The following is a 12,164-nucleotide window of genomic DNA, read 5'->3' on the forward strand; positions in this document are numbered from 1 at the left end:
TTGCTCTGTCAGCCCTTCTGTGTCCTGCTTAAATCAAGTGTTTCATAGGAAAATCTCAGATGACCATGTTCAGGGATATACATGCTTTCAGTAAAGCTGCCCATGGGATGGCAGATGAAATTGGCTCGTGTTTGTGATGTTCTTTAAACTGGGCTGCTAGTAATGTATGCAATTAAAAATACATAATTTCCTGGAAGAGCTATATTCAAATGTCATATTCTAAAGGGATTCTTTGTGAATATTTGAATAGGTCAGTTATTCTTTAGTCTAAATACACCAAAGTAGTTAAAGGTGTTTTTGTGCAAATTTAATTTTATATATAACCACTATATATGCATTTCTCTGTCTTGTTAAACCTAACATGTACTGGCTTAAGACCTATTCTGGTTTGCAAGTATTCCTGCCCATAGAAATTAATTAGCCCTAGGAAGTTGTTTAACTACTATTTTTTAAAAAAGAAAAGCTATTTAAAAAAAAGACGACACTAAAACAACCCTGATACAAACCAAAATCACTTCCTTTCCCCCCAAAACTGTAACCAACCAGCTCTCCCTCCCCAGCTACCTGTGCAAGTATCTGTCTTTGTTGGAACAGCATGGTGAAAGCAGTACAGTTTTCTGCTGTGGACGATCTGATTGGTTCTACTAGTATAAGCAATTACATAGTTCTCCTTTTATTATTGTGTTTGAACTCATGCTTGCAGAGCAATCAGTTTAAGATGTTATTGCTGCCTCTAGCAGAAATGCCAAGAAGGAACCACGAATGCTAGTTCACTGTACATACCTGAGTGTAAACCTGCCTCCATTGGTGATGTGAGCTGAAATGTAACACACAAGGATACATTAAATGAGTAGGAATGGTGCAATGCATTAGACTTTTGCAACAGGACTTATTGGAGCTGCTCTATTATTGAGTCCTAATTATGTCTGCACAAGGTATCTTTACACTGATGATATACCAGCTGTCATGTTAATTACTTTTTACTGGTATATTTTTTCAGTTAAATTATTGCACAAACTGATGTACTTAAATTGATATACCATTGTGTGTGTTCAGTAGATCAAATTTCCTAACACTAATTAAATTGGTACTTGATTCTGTGGAGAAGACTTTGCTGAAGTTTGGCTACATGGGTTGTTTTTTTTTTCTTCTTTTTAAGCAGAGCTTGCAGCATAAGTGGTTGTAACAGTAGTTTGACTTTTATTTTAAAGTACATAACCAAGATGGAATTTCTGCAGACGTCACAGTGCTGAAGTGCAAGCATTTGATTAAAATACCTCCCCCCTTCTTTTTCAGCTTTCTGAAACAAAAGTCTTTACTGCTTCGTCTGTTCCAGCTGAGAATCATGTGACTCCTGGGCAAAGGTAAGCTCCTCTTCCACTGTTTCCCTATACCTTAAAAACCTTCTGCTTGGTGAAGCAATGTGAGCTTGCACATATAAAATGTTGACTAAAACACAGGGCAGCCCTAGTCGGAGACTGGTCAAGCTGATTTCAAAATTGCGAGAGCCTTGCTTGCAAATAGTTGGTTTTGTGGGTTCCTGTGTTACCTGTTATTGACTATGGAAGTGGAGCCAAACTGACCAAATCAACAACCATAATGTTGAGAAGACCCTGTCTGCTGCACAGACTGCTTACAGGCAGGACAAAAGTAGCTGGGAAGAAGTTTGCTGCTGTTGAAGAGGAAGCTCTGGCTTTGTTGTCCAAAAAATTGAAAGCCTGTCCCTGTAGATGCAGAAAGTGTTCAGAATGTAGTGCTTTGACAAATAACAGAAAAACTTGTGTTGGCAAGAAGGTGAATTTCCTGGATAAGCATCTCAATTACTTGTCTTAATTGATGATACAGAGTTCAGATAGAGAACCAAAAATATAGCAGTTGTTGCTTGCCTTTGCCTTCACCAAATACCTGGCAGATAATGATGTGGATGGAATCAGTTGCTTGTGTTAGCCTCAGGTCCCAGGAGAGCAGGTTAAAGTTGTGTGATGAAGACTTCTGTAGTTGGATAGCATGAGATCTGAAAACTAGATGGCCTAATGGTCCCAAAAATTCTGATACAGCTGTACTGCTGTACTCCAGACTGCAGCAAAATTTTCCTTATAACATGGACTTGTGACTTCCATGTCATCATGTATTCACTCAATTGCTGCATGTGTGTCTTTATTGTCCTCATACCCACCCTATACAGATTTAGGACTTTATCCCTTTAAAAACAGCAAGGGATCAGTGTGATATACAGATGTTATGGTTTAACCCCAGCCAGCAATGAAGCACCACACAGCTGTTTGCTCGCTCCCCTCCCCCAGGATGGGGGAGAGAATCGGAAGAGTAAAAGTGAGAAAACTTGTGGGTTGAGATAAAGACAGTTTAATAGGAAAAGCAAAAGCTATACAAGTGAGCAAAGCAAAACAAGAAATTCATTCACCACTCCCCATTGGCAGGCAGGTGTTCAGCCATCCTCAGGAAAGGGCTCCATCATGCATAATGGTTACTCAGGAAGACAAATGCCATAATGCCAGTTGTGTCGTCGTCGTAGTCCCCCTCCTTCCTTCTTCCCCCGTTTACATACTCTGCATGACATCATATGGTATGGAATACCTCTTTGGGTAGCTCGGGTCACCTGTCCTGGCTGTGTCCCCTCCCAATTCCCTGTGCCCCTCCAGCCCTCTGGCTGGCAAGGCCCAAGAAACTGAAAAGTCCTTGATTCAGTATAAACATCACCCAGCAACAACTAAAAACATCAGTGTGTTATCAACATTGTTTTCACATCATAGCCAAAACACAGCACTGCACCAGCTACTAGGGAGAAAATTAACTCTATCCCAGCTGAAACCAGGACAACAGACAATGTGGATTTTCAATATATATAATGTGCTTGCAGGCATGATCCATTCAAACATAATGTATCTTTTATGACTTGTCTCCAGTTACTTGGTTATACTGATCATAAAAGTTATGTGATACATGATGTTATAAATTTGATAATGTTTGAAAAGAGAGCAAAGATAATTTATATTCTAACTTTAGTGGAAATTTTCAGCTAGAAGAATCTTATTTTCTGTCAAAAAACACTATTCCACCTCTTTTTGTATGGCAGACAAGCAATATTCGAGAAGACTGTTAATCAGTAATAATTCTGTTGCTGGTATGGTAGCTTTATTAGCGCTCTCCTCAGTTTCGACACAGCCTAATCATGTTTATTCTAGCGAAACTTTTTTTTTTTCCTACAGCATAGATTTGGTAACACTGCTTCAAAAGCCTGTGACTTCTACCCAAGAGACAGAAGGCAACTCATTTGAGGCTCCCCAGCAGCAGACCTTTGGCCAAGCTCTAGTCTTTACAAATTCTCAGCAGAGCACCCAGATGGCATCAGGAACTGGCAGCTCTAATGCTGTAAACTCTTACTCTCCTCAAAGTCTGGTAAAACTTATCTTATGCTTTCTAAATATTCTTCAGGCTAAAAAACTTTCTTTTACGTGTGTGCTCTCTCTCACTTGCTGTCTTGTGCACTCATGCTCTCTCACTTTTTTTCTCTGGTTTTGCTAAGTAGTTGTTACTTGGATTACATGAAATACTTGTATTAAGTTTTGAGTAGAGAGCAGATGAGTTTACTGCATGCTGATTTAGGATGAAATCACTTGTTTATAGTGAAGAGTTCTATGCCAGAAAACTATGATGTGTTATTTCCAAGCACATATTTGACTGCTCTTCGTGTAAATCTGATTATTTCTGAATCATTTGTGAGGGCTTGAAATCAGGCACTTGTATGTATTCTTTGAAAAATCAGTTCAGTTATTAGTAAATGCATGCTATTTTGAGGTGTGTGAATTCAAGTAAATCAGTGTTGCTGCAATCAGTGGTGGCAGTTGTTTCTGTGATAACCAGAGAGGATCTGGCCATATGCTACAACTGCTGAATTTTATTTTTTTTTTTTTATTGGTCATTTGTTAGTAACCTAGGACTGAAGAGGTTTTGGTTGCTGCCAAATAGCAGTTGAAGACATTGACCCTATAGTTATGTTCAAATGACTTATTTAATACTTCACTCCTTTCCCCCTTTTTTTTTTCTTTTGTTAGTCTGCAGTTCTTTGTTCTGGCTTTGGAGAACTTGGATCCTCTAAATTGGCAAACTCTACTGGATCTCAAATCTTGGACCAGTTGAAATCTTCAGGATTGGGTCAGTTTACCTCTCACCAAAACAATAGTAGCTCTACCACCACTACCACAACTACCACATCATCCTGGGATCTAAAACCACCCATTACTCAGTCCTCAGTCCTTAGTCAGCTTGGTAAGTGCTCTATCATAGTTTTCTTTCTCTCTCTTCCTCTCTCTTAGCCTGCAAGATTTCTTAATGCCAATGACAGTTAAAAATGGCCTTAAAGAAAAAGCTTTTTCTAAAAATTGTAATCCTAATAATACAGTTGGTTGCAACATTGTAAATTTTATGCTTACTTGCTGGTAATAGATGTTATATCATAAAGTAAGTTTTGATAGACTTAAGCCTATCCATTAACATCATTGCATCTTTAGAAGTTGTTGAACCTTCGTGTAATGAAATCTTTGAATTCATGTGCTTGAATATTCAAGTGGGACTTTGATGCGACTTTATTTCTCAACGAATCCTGGAAAATATTCATTTTCATTGTGTCTATGCTGCTTCTAGCTGAGTATAAGGTTGTACAATATTTTTTCTTTCCCCAATTTTTTCTTCTAACCATTACATGAATTTTGAATGAGTACTATATATAATTTCTTCATAATGTACATCACATCTCAGTTTTCTTTCCCTAGTGTGAAGTCTACATGCGCTGAGAATGATGCAGGTTACCTATTTTGTCTATTCATAATTGTATGGATTTTTCATTTAACTGCGTAAAATCAGTAGAAACAGTGAAAATGATAACAAACTTTTTGCAGTGTAGTTCCCACAAGTATTTTCACTGTGAAGAGTGATTAGCTCTTGTATCTACCTCGTGTATATTTCCAGATAAGCAGCCAATTTGGTAGCAGTTATAATCTTTTACACACAGCAATTCTGAAAAAATGCTTATATGCATTTTAAGTTGCTTTCTTATGTACTTTACCAACTGAATAAAAAAAAACCACCCTTCACATCACAAATCCTGTAGATCTTTTACAGTTGTTGACCAATGCTCTGATCTGCTGCTTGGCTTTCAGCATCTGAAAAATACAAAAGGGGAAGACTTGGGAAAAAAACCTGTCAGTATCCAGTGTCTCTTTCAGCCAGATTGAGATGGTAGATGACTTTGTGTTGAAAATATTCCTCTTTGTAGGGGCAGGAAAACCTAACTCATACCACCTCTAAATTGCAACTCCAGACCCCTTGGAAGTAATCACAATTTATTGGTGCAGTTAATTTCAATGAAACTTGCAGTGTTGAATTAAAATAATTCATAACAGTTTTCGAGGCCTAATGTGTGATGATATGTGACTGTATAGATAGGTTTGTGTTCGTATATTTGAAGAAAGTTAAATAATGCTTGCCCATGGCTGTTTGTTTAAAGTAGATAATATCAAATGCTGGTCTTATTATTGCAGTGACAATGTTCAACGTGAAACTTGTGTGATGTCTGAAAGAGACTTGCACGCTATAAAATCATAGCTATTGAATGTGTCAAGTCACCTGGATTCTTTCATAAAGATTTAGAAGTGCAAAGAGCAGAATTTAATGCTTTAATTATATTTCTTTTCCCAATGCTGGACCAGACTTTAAATCACAGCCTGAACCATCCCCAGTTCTGAGCCAGCTGACCCAGCGACAGCAACAACACACACAGGCAGTCCCTGTTCCTCCTCCTGGGCTGGAGTCATCCTCCTCCCAGGTAAAACTCCAAGAGCCATTGCCAGTAGACGCCTCTACAGCTGTTAACAAAATGTTACAGCTCCCCACTGTCTCTATGGATAACCAGGCAGTGACTGCTCAGCAGAAACAGATGAAACCACCAAAACGGAGGATAACTCCAGTATCCAAGGTGGGTAACTGAGTGGTGGCTTGTCCTTAGTAAACAAACATACAAAAGCTTGTACCCAAAATAGTGTGGCCAGCAGGACTAGGGAATTGATCATCCCTTTGTACTCAGCGCTAGTGAGGCTGAACCTCAAATACAGTGTTCATTTTTGGGCCCCTCACTAAAAGAAAGGCATTGAGGTGCTGGAGTGTGTCCAAAGAAGAGCAAAGAAGCTGGTGAAGGGTCTGGAGCAGAAGTCTGATGAGGAGCAGCTGAGGGAACTGGAGCTGTTTATCCTGGAGAAGAGAGGAGGCTCAGGGGGGATCTTATTGCTCTTTCTAACTACCTGAAAGGAGGTTGTAGGCAAGTGGGGGTCAGTCTCTTCTCCCAGATAACAAGCGATATGACAAGATGAAATGGCCTCAATTTATGCCAGGGGAGGTTTAGATTGGATATTAGGAAAAATTTCTTCACCAAAAGGGTGGCGAAGCATTGGAACAGGCTGTCCTGGGAGGTGGTGGAGTTACCATCCCTGGAGGTATTTAAAAAAAATGTAGTTGTGGCACTTAAGGACATGGTTAGTAGTAGACTGGGTAGTGTTAGGTATACAGTTGGACTTTATGATCTTAAAGGTCTTTTGCAACCTAAATGATTCTATGATTCTGTTCTATATAGAAGTTGCTAAGGAGAAGAAGAGCAAAGACAGTAGTCTATTTCTTGTTTACAAAGCAGGAAATTCTAAGATGGGTAGTATTTTAGGTCCAAAATACAGTGATGTTACCTTTTCCAAGCACACATCTGATTGCTCTGTGTGGAAAATGACTGTTGCAGAGTGATTTTTGGATTGACTTAGCCACAAGATGAATATTGACTGAAGGGGGATGGACACAGATGATACTTTGATATTGTAGAACAGTATGGCTTACTTTTTCAGCTCCAGGGCACAGAATCAATGAATTAATTTTAGATTACGAGAACGTAGTTAGTTTATGTGATGTAAAGTGGGGGGGTTGTCACAGAATCTAGTTAGCAGTGAAGGCTAGAGGCAGTAACTGAAGAAGCCTGTAATTAAGGGAGGAGAGGGTGTCAGTTACTGGTATCTCTAATACAGATAGTGCATACAAAGGAATTAAATCTGCTTTTTCCTCCTTTAAGATTCCTGCCTCTGCAGTGGAGATGCCTGGATTGGCAGATGTGACAGGGTTAAATGTTCAATTTGGAGCTCTGGAGTTTGGATCAGAGCCTGCACTCCCAGAGTTTGGATCAACTTCAAGCTGTGAGAATACCAGCCAGGCCACCAACAATAGCTTGTACTCAAAATCTGTTAAGTACGTGTGAGTTCCCCTTGTGCATTTACATGTTGTCTTTAAGGGGTCAAGTTTGTGCCAAAAACATCAAGGCACAGTTACCATGATGACTGTAAGGCTAAGTGCTTTCTGTGGATGGCATCTTAAAGGAGAAATTTATTTTCTAATGATAATCAAAGTCTCCCTGGATGGGTCAATGTGAAGTTGGAGATAACATGAATGTAAATAACCTTATGATAAGCTACCCTTTATAGAATTGCTTTGTCATGTTTAACTGTCCTGACTTTCAAATTTGTTTGAGGGTTTGTTCCTCACAACCCAAATCTTTCTGCTCTTGATCCAGGAGAAATGACCCTTGTACCATATATGTGTGTCAGTAGATTGGCATCAGATTACAGATCTGATGGTTCCTATGGAATGAGAAAAGAAGCTAGGCTTTCAGTATGCAGAAGCTTACTGAAATGGTAAAATAGCCAATGATAAATACCAACATACCAGTTTTTCTTCCTTATTAATTCAAAAATTAGCTTCAGTAAAAAGCTTCCTGAAATTAATTCAGAAATACTAGTAAAAATGAACTTTCACATTGATTTTTTAGTTCTATAAATTATTTAAGCTGCATGTTTTAAAATATTTTTTCCTCTTTGCATAGTTCACTCTGTTAGACTACTACTGTAATGTTAGAATTCTATTGTAAAAAGAGACTGGATGTTTCTCATCATATACCAGATGTTATCCATAAAGTTGTTTAAAAAAAAATAAAATTACAATCCTGTCAAGGCAAAAAAAATTCTTTGAGAAGGTGGAAATAACATGACTGAAAAGTGCTTGTGTATAAACTGTTGTTTTGGTTAGACTGGCAGGAGGAAGGTGAATGGTGTTTAGTGCAGCTGATGGTTTTGAAGCAGTGATTACCAGGGACCAAAGCAAAATTATGTATTATTTTTCATAATTAGATTTTTTTAGTATAAATAATGTAGGTTTGACTACATGTTTAAGGTAGTTCTAGATAACTGTATAGGAGCTGATATTTTCATGAAGGTATTTGAGATGTTGTTTACAAAGATGATGATTTTTACTTTTTCCAGTGATCCTTTGAATACCTCTTTGCCAATATCCAATACAGTACAGGAGTCCACCTACACAACCTCTGCCATCACCTCTTCCAGTCTGACCTGCTCATCCCAGAGCACTAGCCCAGTAGCAACAACTTCCTCCTATGACCAGACTTCTGTGCATAGCAGGATAGCATACCAAAGCTCCATGGCTCAGTCTGAATCGACCCATGTTGCAGTTACAGTGAGTGAATTTCAGAAATCGGACCTTGAAAAAGATGAAATATTCTTATCCATGTTAGATTTGTATTACCCTGCTATGTTAATATTTTAACCAAGCCAAGTGGTATTTTTGATTCCTGAGTCCACTCTGTTGGGTTTTTTCTTTTACTATTGTGTAGCCATTTTTTGTATTTGGGATATAAGAGCTTCTGATCTTATGGGGTTTGACATCTTAAATTGCTGTTTGACCTTTTTTCTTAGTAACACTTAACATTCTAATTGAGTTTCCTTCTCTGAAGCTTAGGTTTTAAAACAAGGAACTACTTCTGTGTATAAATATTAGTCATGGTATTCTGCCATAACTTGACACTTTCTATCCAAACATATATTATTAAATTTATATGGCACCTAGAAAATAGATCCCAAACTGTTTGTGGCCCCTCCAGCATTACTCTTGTTGGATTTAAACAGCAGTGGGAATTAGTTTCATGTTTTATTTAAAAAAGCATAGGGAGAGGTTCAATCTAGAACAGAGGATCTTTCTTAAGAGATATTCAAAAGCACCTACTCTCTTTGTATATGGAATGTAGGTTTGTTTTAAGAGAATTTATTAAATGTTTAAGGAACTTGTAGGAGGCTGTAAGTTTATTTACTTCAGACCTTTGTTATGTAATGGCTCAGTCACACTTGTCTTCTGCACTAGCTTGTATGTACGGGTGAGGATCAAGTCTAGACTATGCTTGTTTTTCAGTGTTAACCAAAACACAACTGGTGCTTCTCAAGTCTTATCTTTCAATGGGAAAAAAAATGGTGTGTTTGTGTAACTTGGATAGTTCAAATTCTGAGTTGCATTAGATCAAAAGCACAACCATTTCCTATATGTGTGTGAACCTGAAGTTTGTTATATACAGTGCATAGGAAGGTCTCCTGCTGATGGGTGTGGTATGGGCAGTGTATGGGATTCTGCATGTTCAGGACACCTTACACTTGAGACAACTTTTTTTGTGGTTTTTGTTAAAGGCAGTAAAAAGTTAATTTTCTGCCTTTTTTGTCTTTCAGTTTAGAATGAATATAGAATTTTGCATGAAGCACATGTTCAATGTATGATTCTGTCTGAAAACTTAATATACTGCTAAGATGACATTAATTTCTTCTTTGTTTACAGAACGGGCACAGTGGTGTTAGAACACAGGCAATTCTTGACAGTAAGTTTACAAAGCTCGGTTGTACACAGGACTTTCTGATCTTTCCTTACTATTTGTTGCGTGCACAACTGTAGCAGTGACATCTGGTTTAAGGTTTTATATTGTTCTCACTGGCTAATTTTTGGCTGACCCATTTGAGTTTATTTTGTACCTGCATAGGATACACTGCTTGCTTCTTGACTAAAACTGAAGTATGAAAGCAGCCCTATTAAATCTACAAGCTTAACCAGTCTTAGAATTGGAGAATCTGCTTTGTTGCTGCTTTTTCTTTTGAATTTATCTACCAAAATTAATTTAAAATTAAATTAATATAAAGTTTCTTAGCACTTCTTCCGATTCTCAATTGGGAAGCTGGAAGTAGCATTTAGCTATAGTGAAACAAAATCACATTCTTTGAATGCACCTCTCACTGGGTATACTGCTACTTGTACCCTGTCACAGGCCTGTGGGGAATAAGGATGACTAACATGCTTCCATCTGCTGGGTAGCTTGCTGCCTTGCAGCAGGGTGACAATAATGCAGTACTGGCTCTGATACAGGCATTACTGTTATCTTCGTCTTGGCCTGTTTCTAATATGGTATTTTACTTATAGCACCCCTACAGCTCTCTTCCTGGAGTTAAAAATAGTTATAGTATTAACTCTTCTGACCTTTACATGCTGCTCTGTGGAAGTTTTCAAGGGCAGCAGTGTGAATTAACATCTTCTGGGATTCTAACACTTCAATTTTATGTCTGTCCTTCCCTTAAACATCTCTTCAGATAGGTCATTAGTAGGGCAGGGTTTTTTTTAGTATACTTCTGAGTAGAAAGAAGTTGAGTATTCAGACGTGTGAACAGTGTTTTGTTAGTGCCAAGTTAATTTAAATGAGCAGGAGGAGTATATATGCCCAAAGAGTTACCACTTAAAAGATTGTTTTATATAAAACCAACTTTTCAAGTGGAAAACTTCCTTACTCTCATACACAGAATTAAACAGTTTATGAAATTCACTACAGGACTTGTCTTTTTGTGATGGAAAAAAAATCTGAGAACTTCTAATTTTGTAATTATTCTATAACTGCTTTTAGTCCCTTTTTCTATTCCAGTTCTCTCTTGAGAACACTTTTGGGTTTTCTGTATCTCAAGCACATAAACTGGAATCAGTGTTCTCCCATGTATCTATTTCATGCATCCAAACTATTTTGAAATTCTCTCTTCTTAACATTTGAAAGTACCGACCTTTTCTCTTCTGTATGTGCTGATAATATTTTTAGTTTTCTCTCTCATCTTTGCTGCTGACCTTCAATATCCAGATCTCATGCTGCTTAAACCCTTAGTTCAAAGTATGGCTGGTGTTATAATTCTGACCATCTTGTCTCCTGGTTTTCATTGCCTTGCATGTTCAGGCATCTTTTGAGGAGTCTTGACGGTGATTCTGTCCCTTGTATTGAGGACATCTACTTTTACTTCAATAAGGGAACTCTGCTCTAAATGTATTGAGAGTTATAAATGTTACTTACCTCCTGGCAAGATACCCAAGTATCAGGTGATATAGTTGCCACATTCATAACTATGTTACTGTTTGTCACTTGAATTTCCTTCTCTGTTGTCAGTTACCCTCATGCTTATTGCCAAGGCCTCTTGATTTCTGTTTGCACAGCACCCAATCCAGCAACCTGACTTAGGTCATTTAGCAAGGAAACCAAACCAATAATGTGAACTAACTGTAATGTGTAACTTCCGAGCATATGTCTGACATTTGGTGACCATTCTAAGATTGTCTTCACGTGCATTGCAAGTTAGTGATGGTCCACTGGGTAGTGGTCTCTGGTGTGGTATGGAAACATGCCTTCTGCTGGGCCAGGGCTCAACTCTGAGTTTTATTGGTGGGTGAGTGCCTCTAAATCTGTGTATTATCTTCAGAGGATAAGAGATAGGTTTAGAAACCTCTGAGTATTATGTTGGGCAGTACAGAGTCTTATTACAGTATAGTGATCCTTTGGAAAGACACGATGTGATAAATAAGTTCTACTCTGTATAGCCTTAAAAGTAATATTTAATACTAAATGCTTTTTGTTATCTAGGTTAAATAAAGGAAAACAATATTTGACAACTCTTTAGCCATTAAAAGTGCTTAATGCTGTGTTCAATTGTGGCCTTTTATTGTAGCTTCTTTTATTTTATTGCATTATACATTTGACTCAACTCTCCAAACTAAGTTGTATGTGCCCTTATACTCCAGTGATCTAAGTCTCAAACATCAAAGGTGCTGTGTAGGTTGGAATGAAGAAGCAGAGCTGTAGGTAAAAGATTTGTACAGTGCCTTGAAAAGTACAAATGACTTCTGTTTGTGGAACCAAATACAAAAAAAAATAAATTAAATTAGGATTGATTTGTGAGCAAAAGTTAGTAATCCCAGATAGGGGG

The 12,164-nt window shown here is 37.9% G+C and overlaps 1 protein-coding gene and 1 non-coding gene across 20 annotated transcripts in view; both read left to right on the plus strand.

The window, feature by feature from the left end:
• LOC130142070 (ubiquitin-associated protein 2-like) overlaps positions 1 to 12,164 on the plus strand; it is a 92,343-nt gene that overhangs the window by 59,122 nt on the left and 21,057 nt on the right. For 15 of the 19 annotated variants that reach the window (XM_056323497.1, XM_056323501.1, XM_056323498.1 and 12 more), the window contains 7 exons: positions 1,297 to 1,364; positions 3,228 to 3,417; positions 4,074 to 4,287; positions 5,727 to 5,992; positions 7,124 to 7,302; positions 8,364 to 8,574; positions 9,718 to 9,757. In XM_056323497.1, coding sequence (XP_056179472.1) covers positions 1,297 to 1,364; positions 3,228 to 3,417; positions 4,074 to 4,287; positions 5,727 to 5,992; positions 7,124 to 7,302; positions 8,364 to 8,574; positions 9,718 to 9,757 — 1,168 coding nt within the window. The remainder of the gene's footprint in view (positions 1 to 1,296; positions 1,365 to 3,227; positions 3,418 to 4,073; positions 4,288 to 5,726; positions 5,993 to 7,123; positions 7,303 to 8,363; positions 8,575 to 9,717; positions 9,758 to 12,164) is intronic. The other 4 variants (XM_056323499.1, XM_056323503.1, XM_056323500.1 and 1 more) reach the window with 1 other exon arrangement.
• LOC130142169 (small nucleolar RNA SNORD121A) lies at positions 6,728 to 6,813 on the plus strand. The gene has a single exon (XR_008819320.1). It is a non-coding gene; the product is annotated as a small nucleolar RNA SNORD121A (small nucleolar RNA).

The sequence above is a fragment of the Falco biarmicus genome, chromosome W (genome assembly GCF_023638135.1).
Source record: "Falco biarmicus isolate bFalBia1 chromosome W, bFalBia1.pri, whole genome shotgun sequence".
NCBI classification, from domain to species: Eukaryota; Metazoa; Chordata; class Aves; order Falconiformes; family Falconidae; genus Falco; species Falco biarmicus.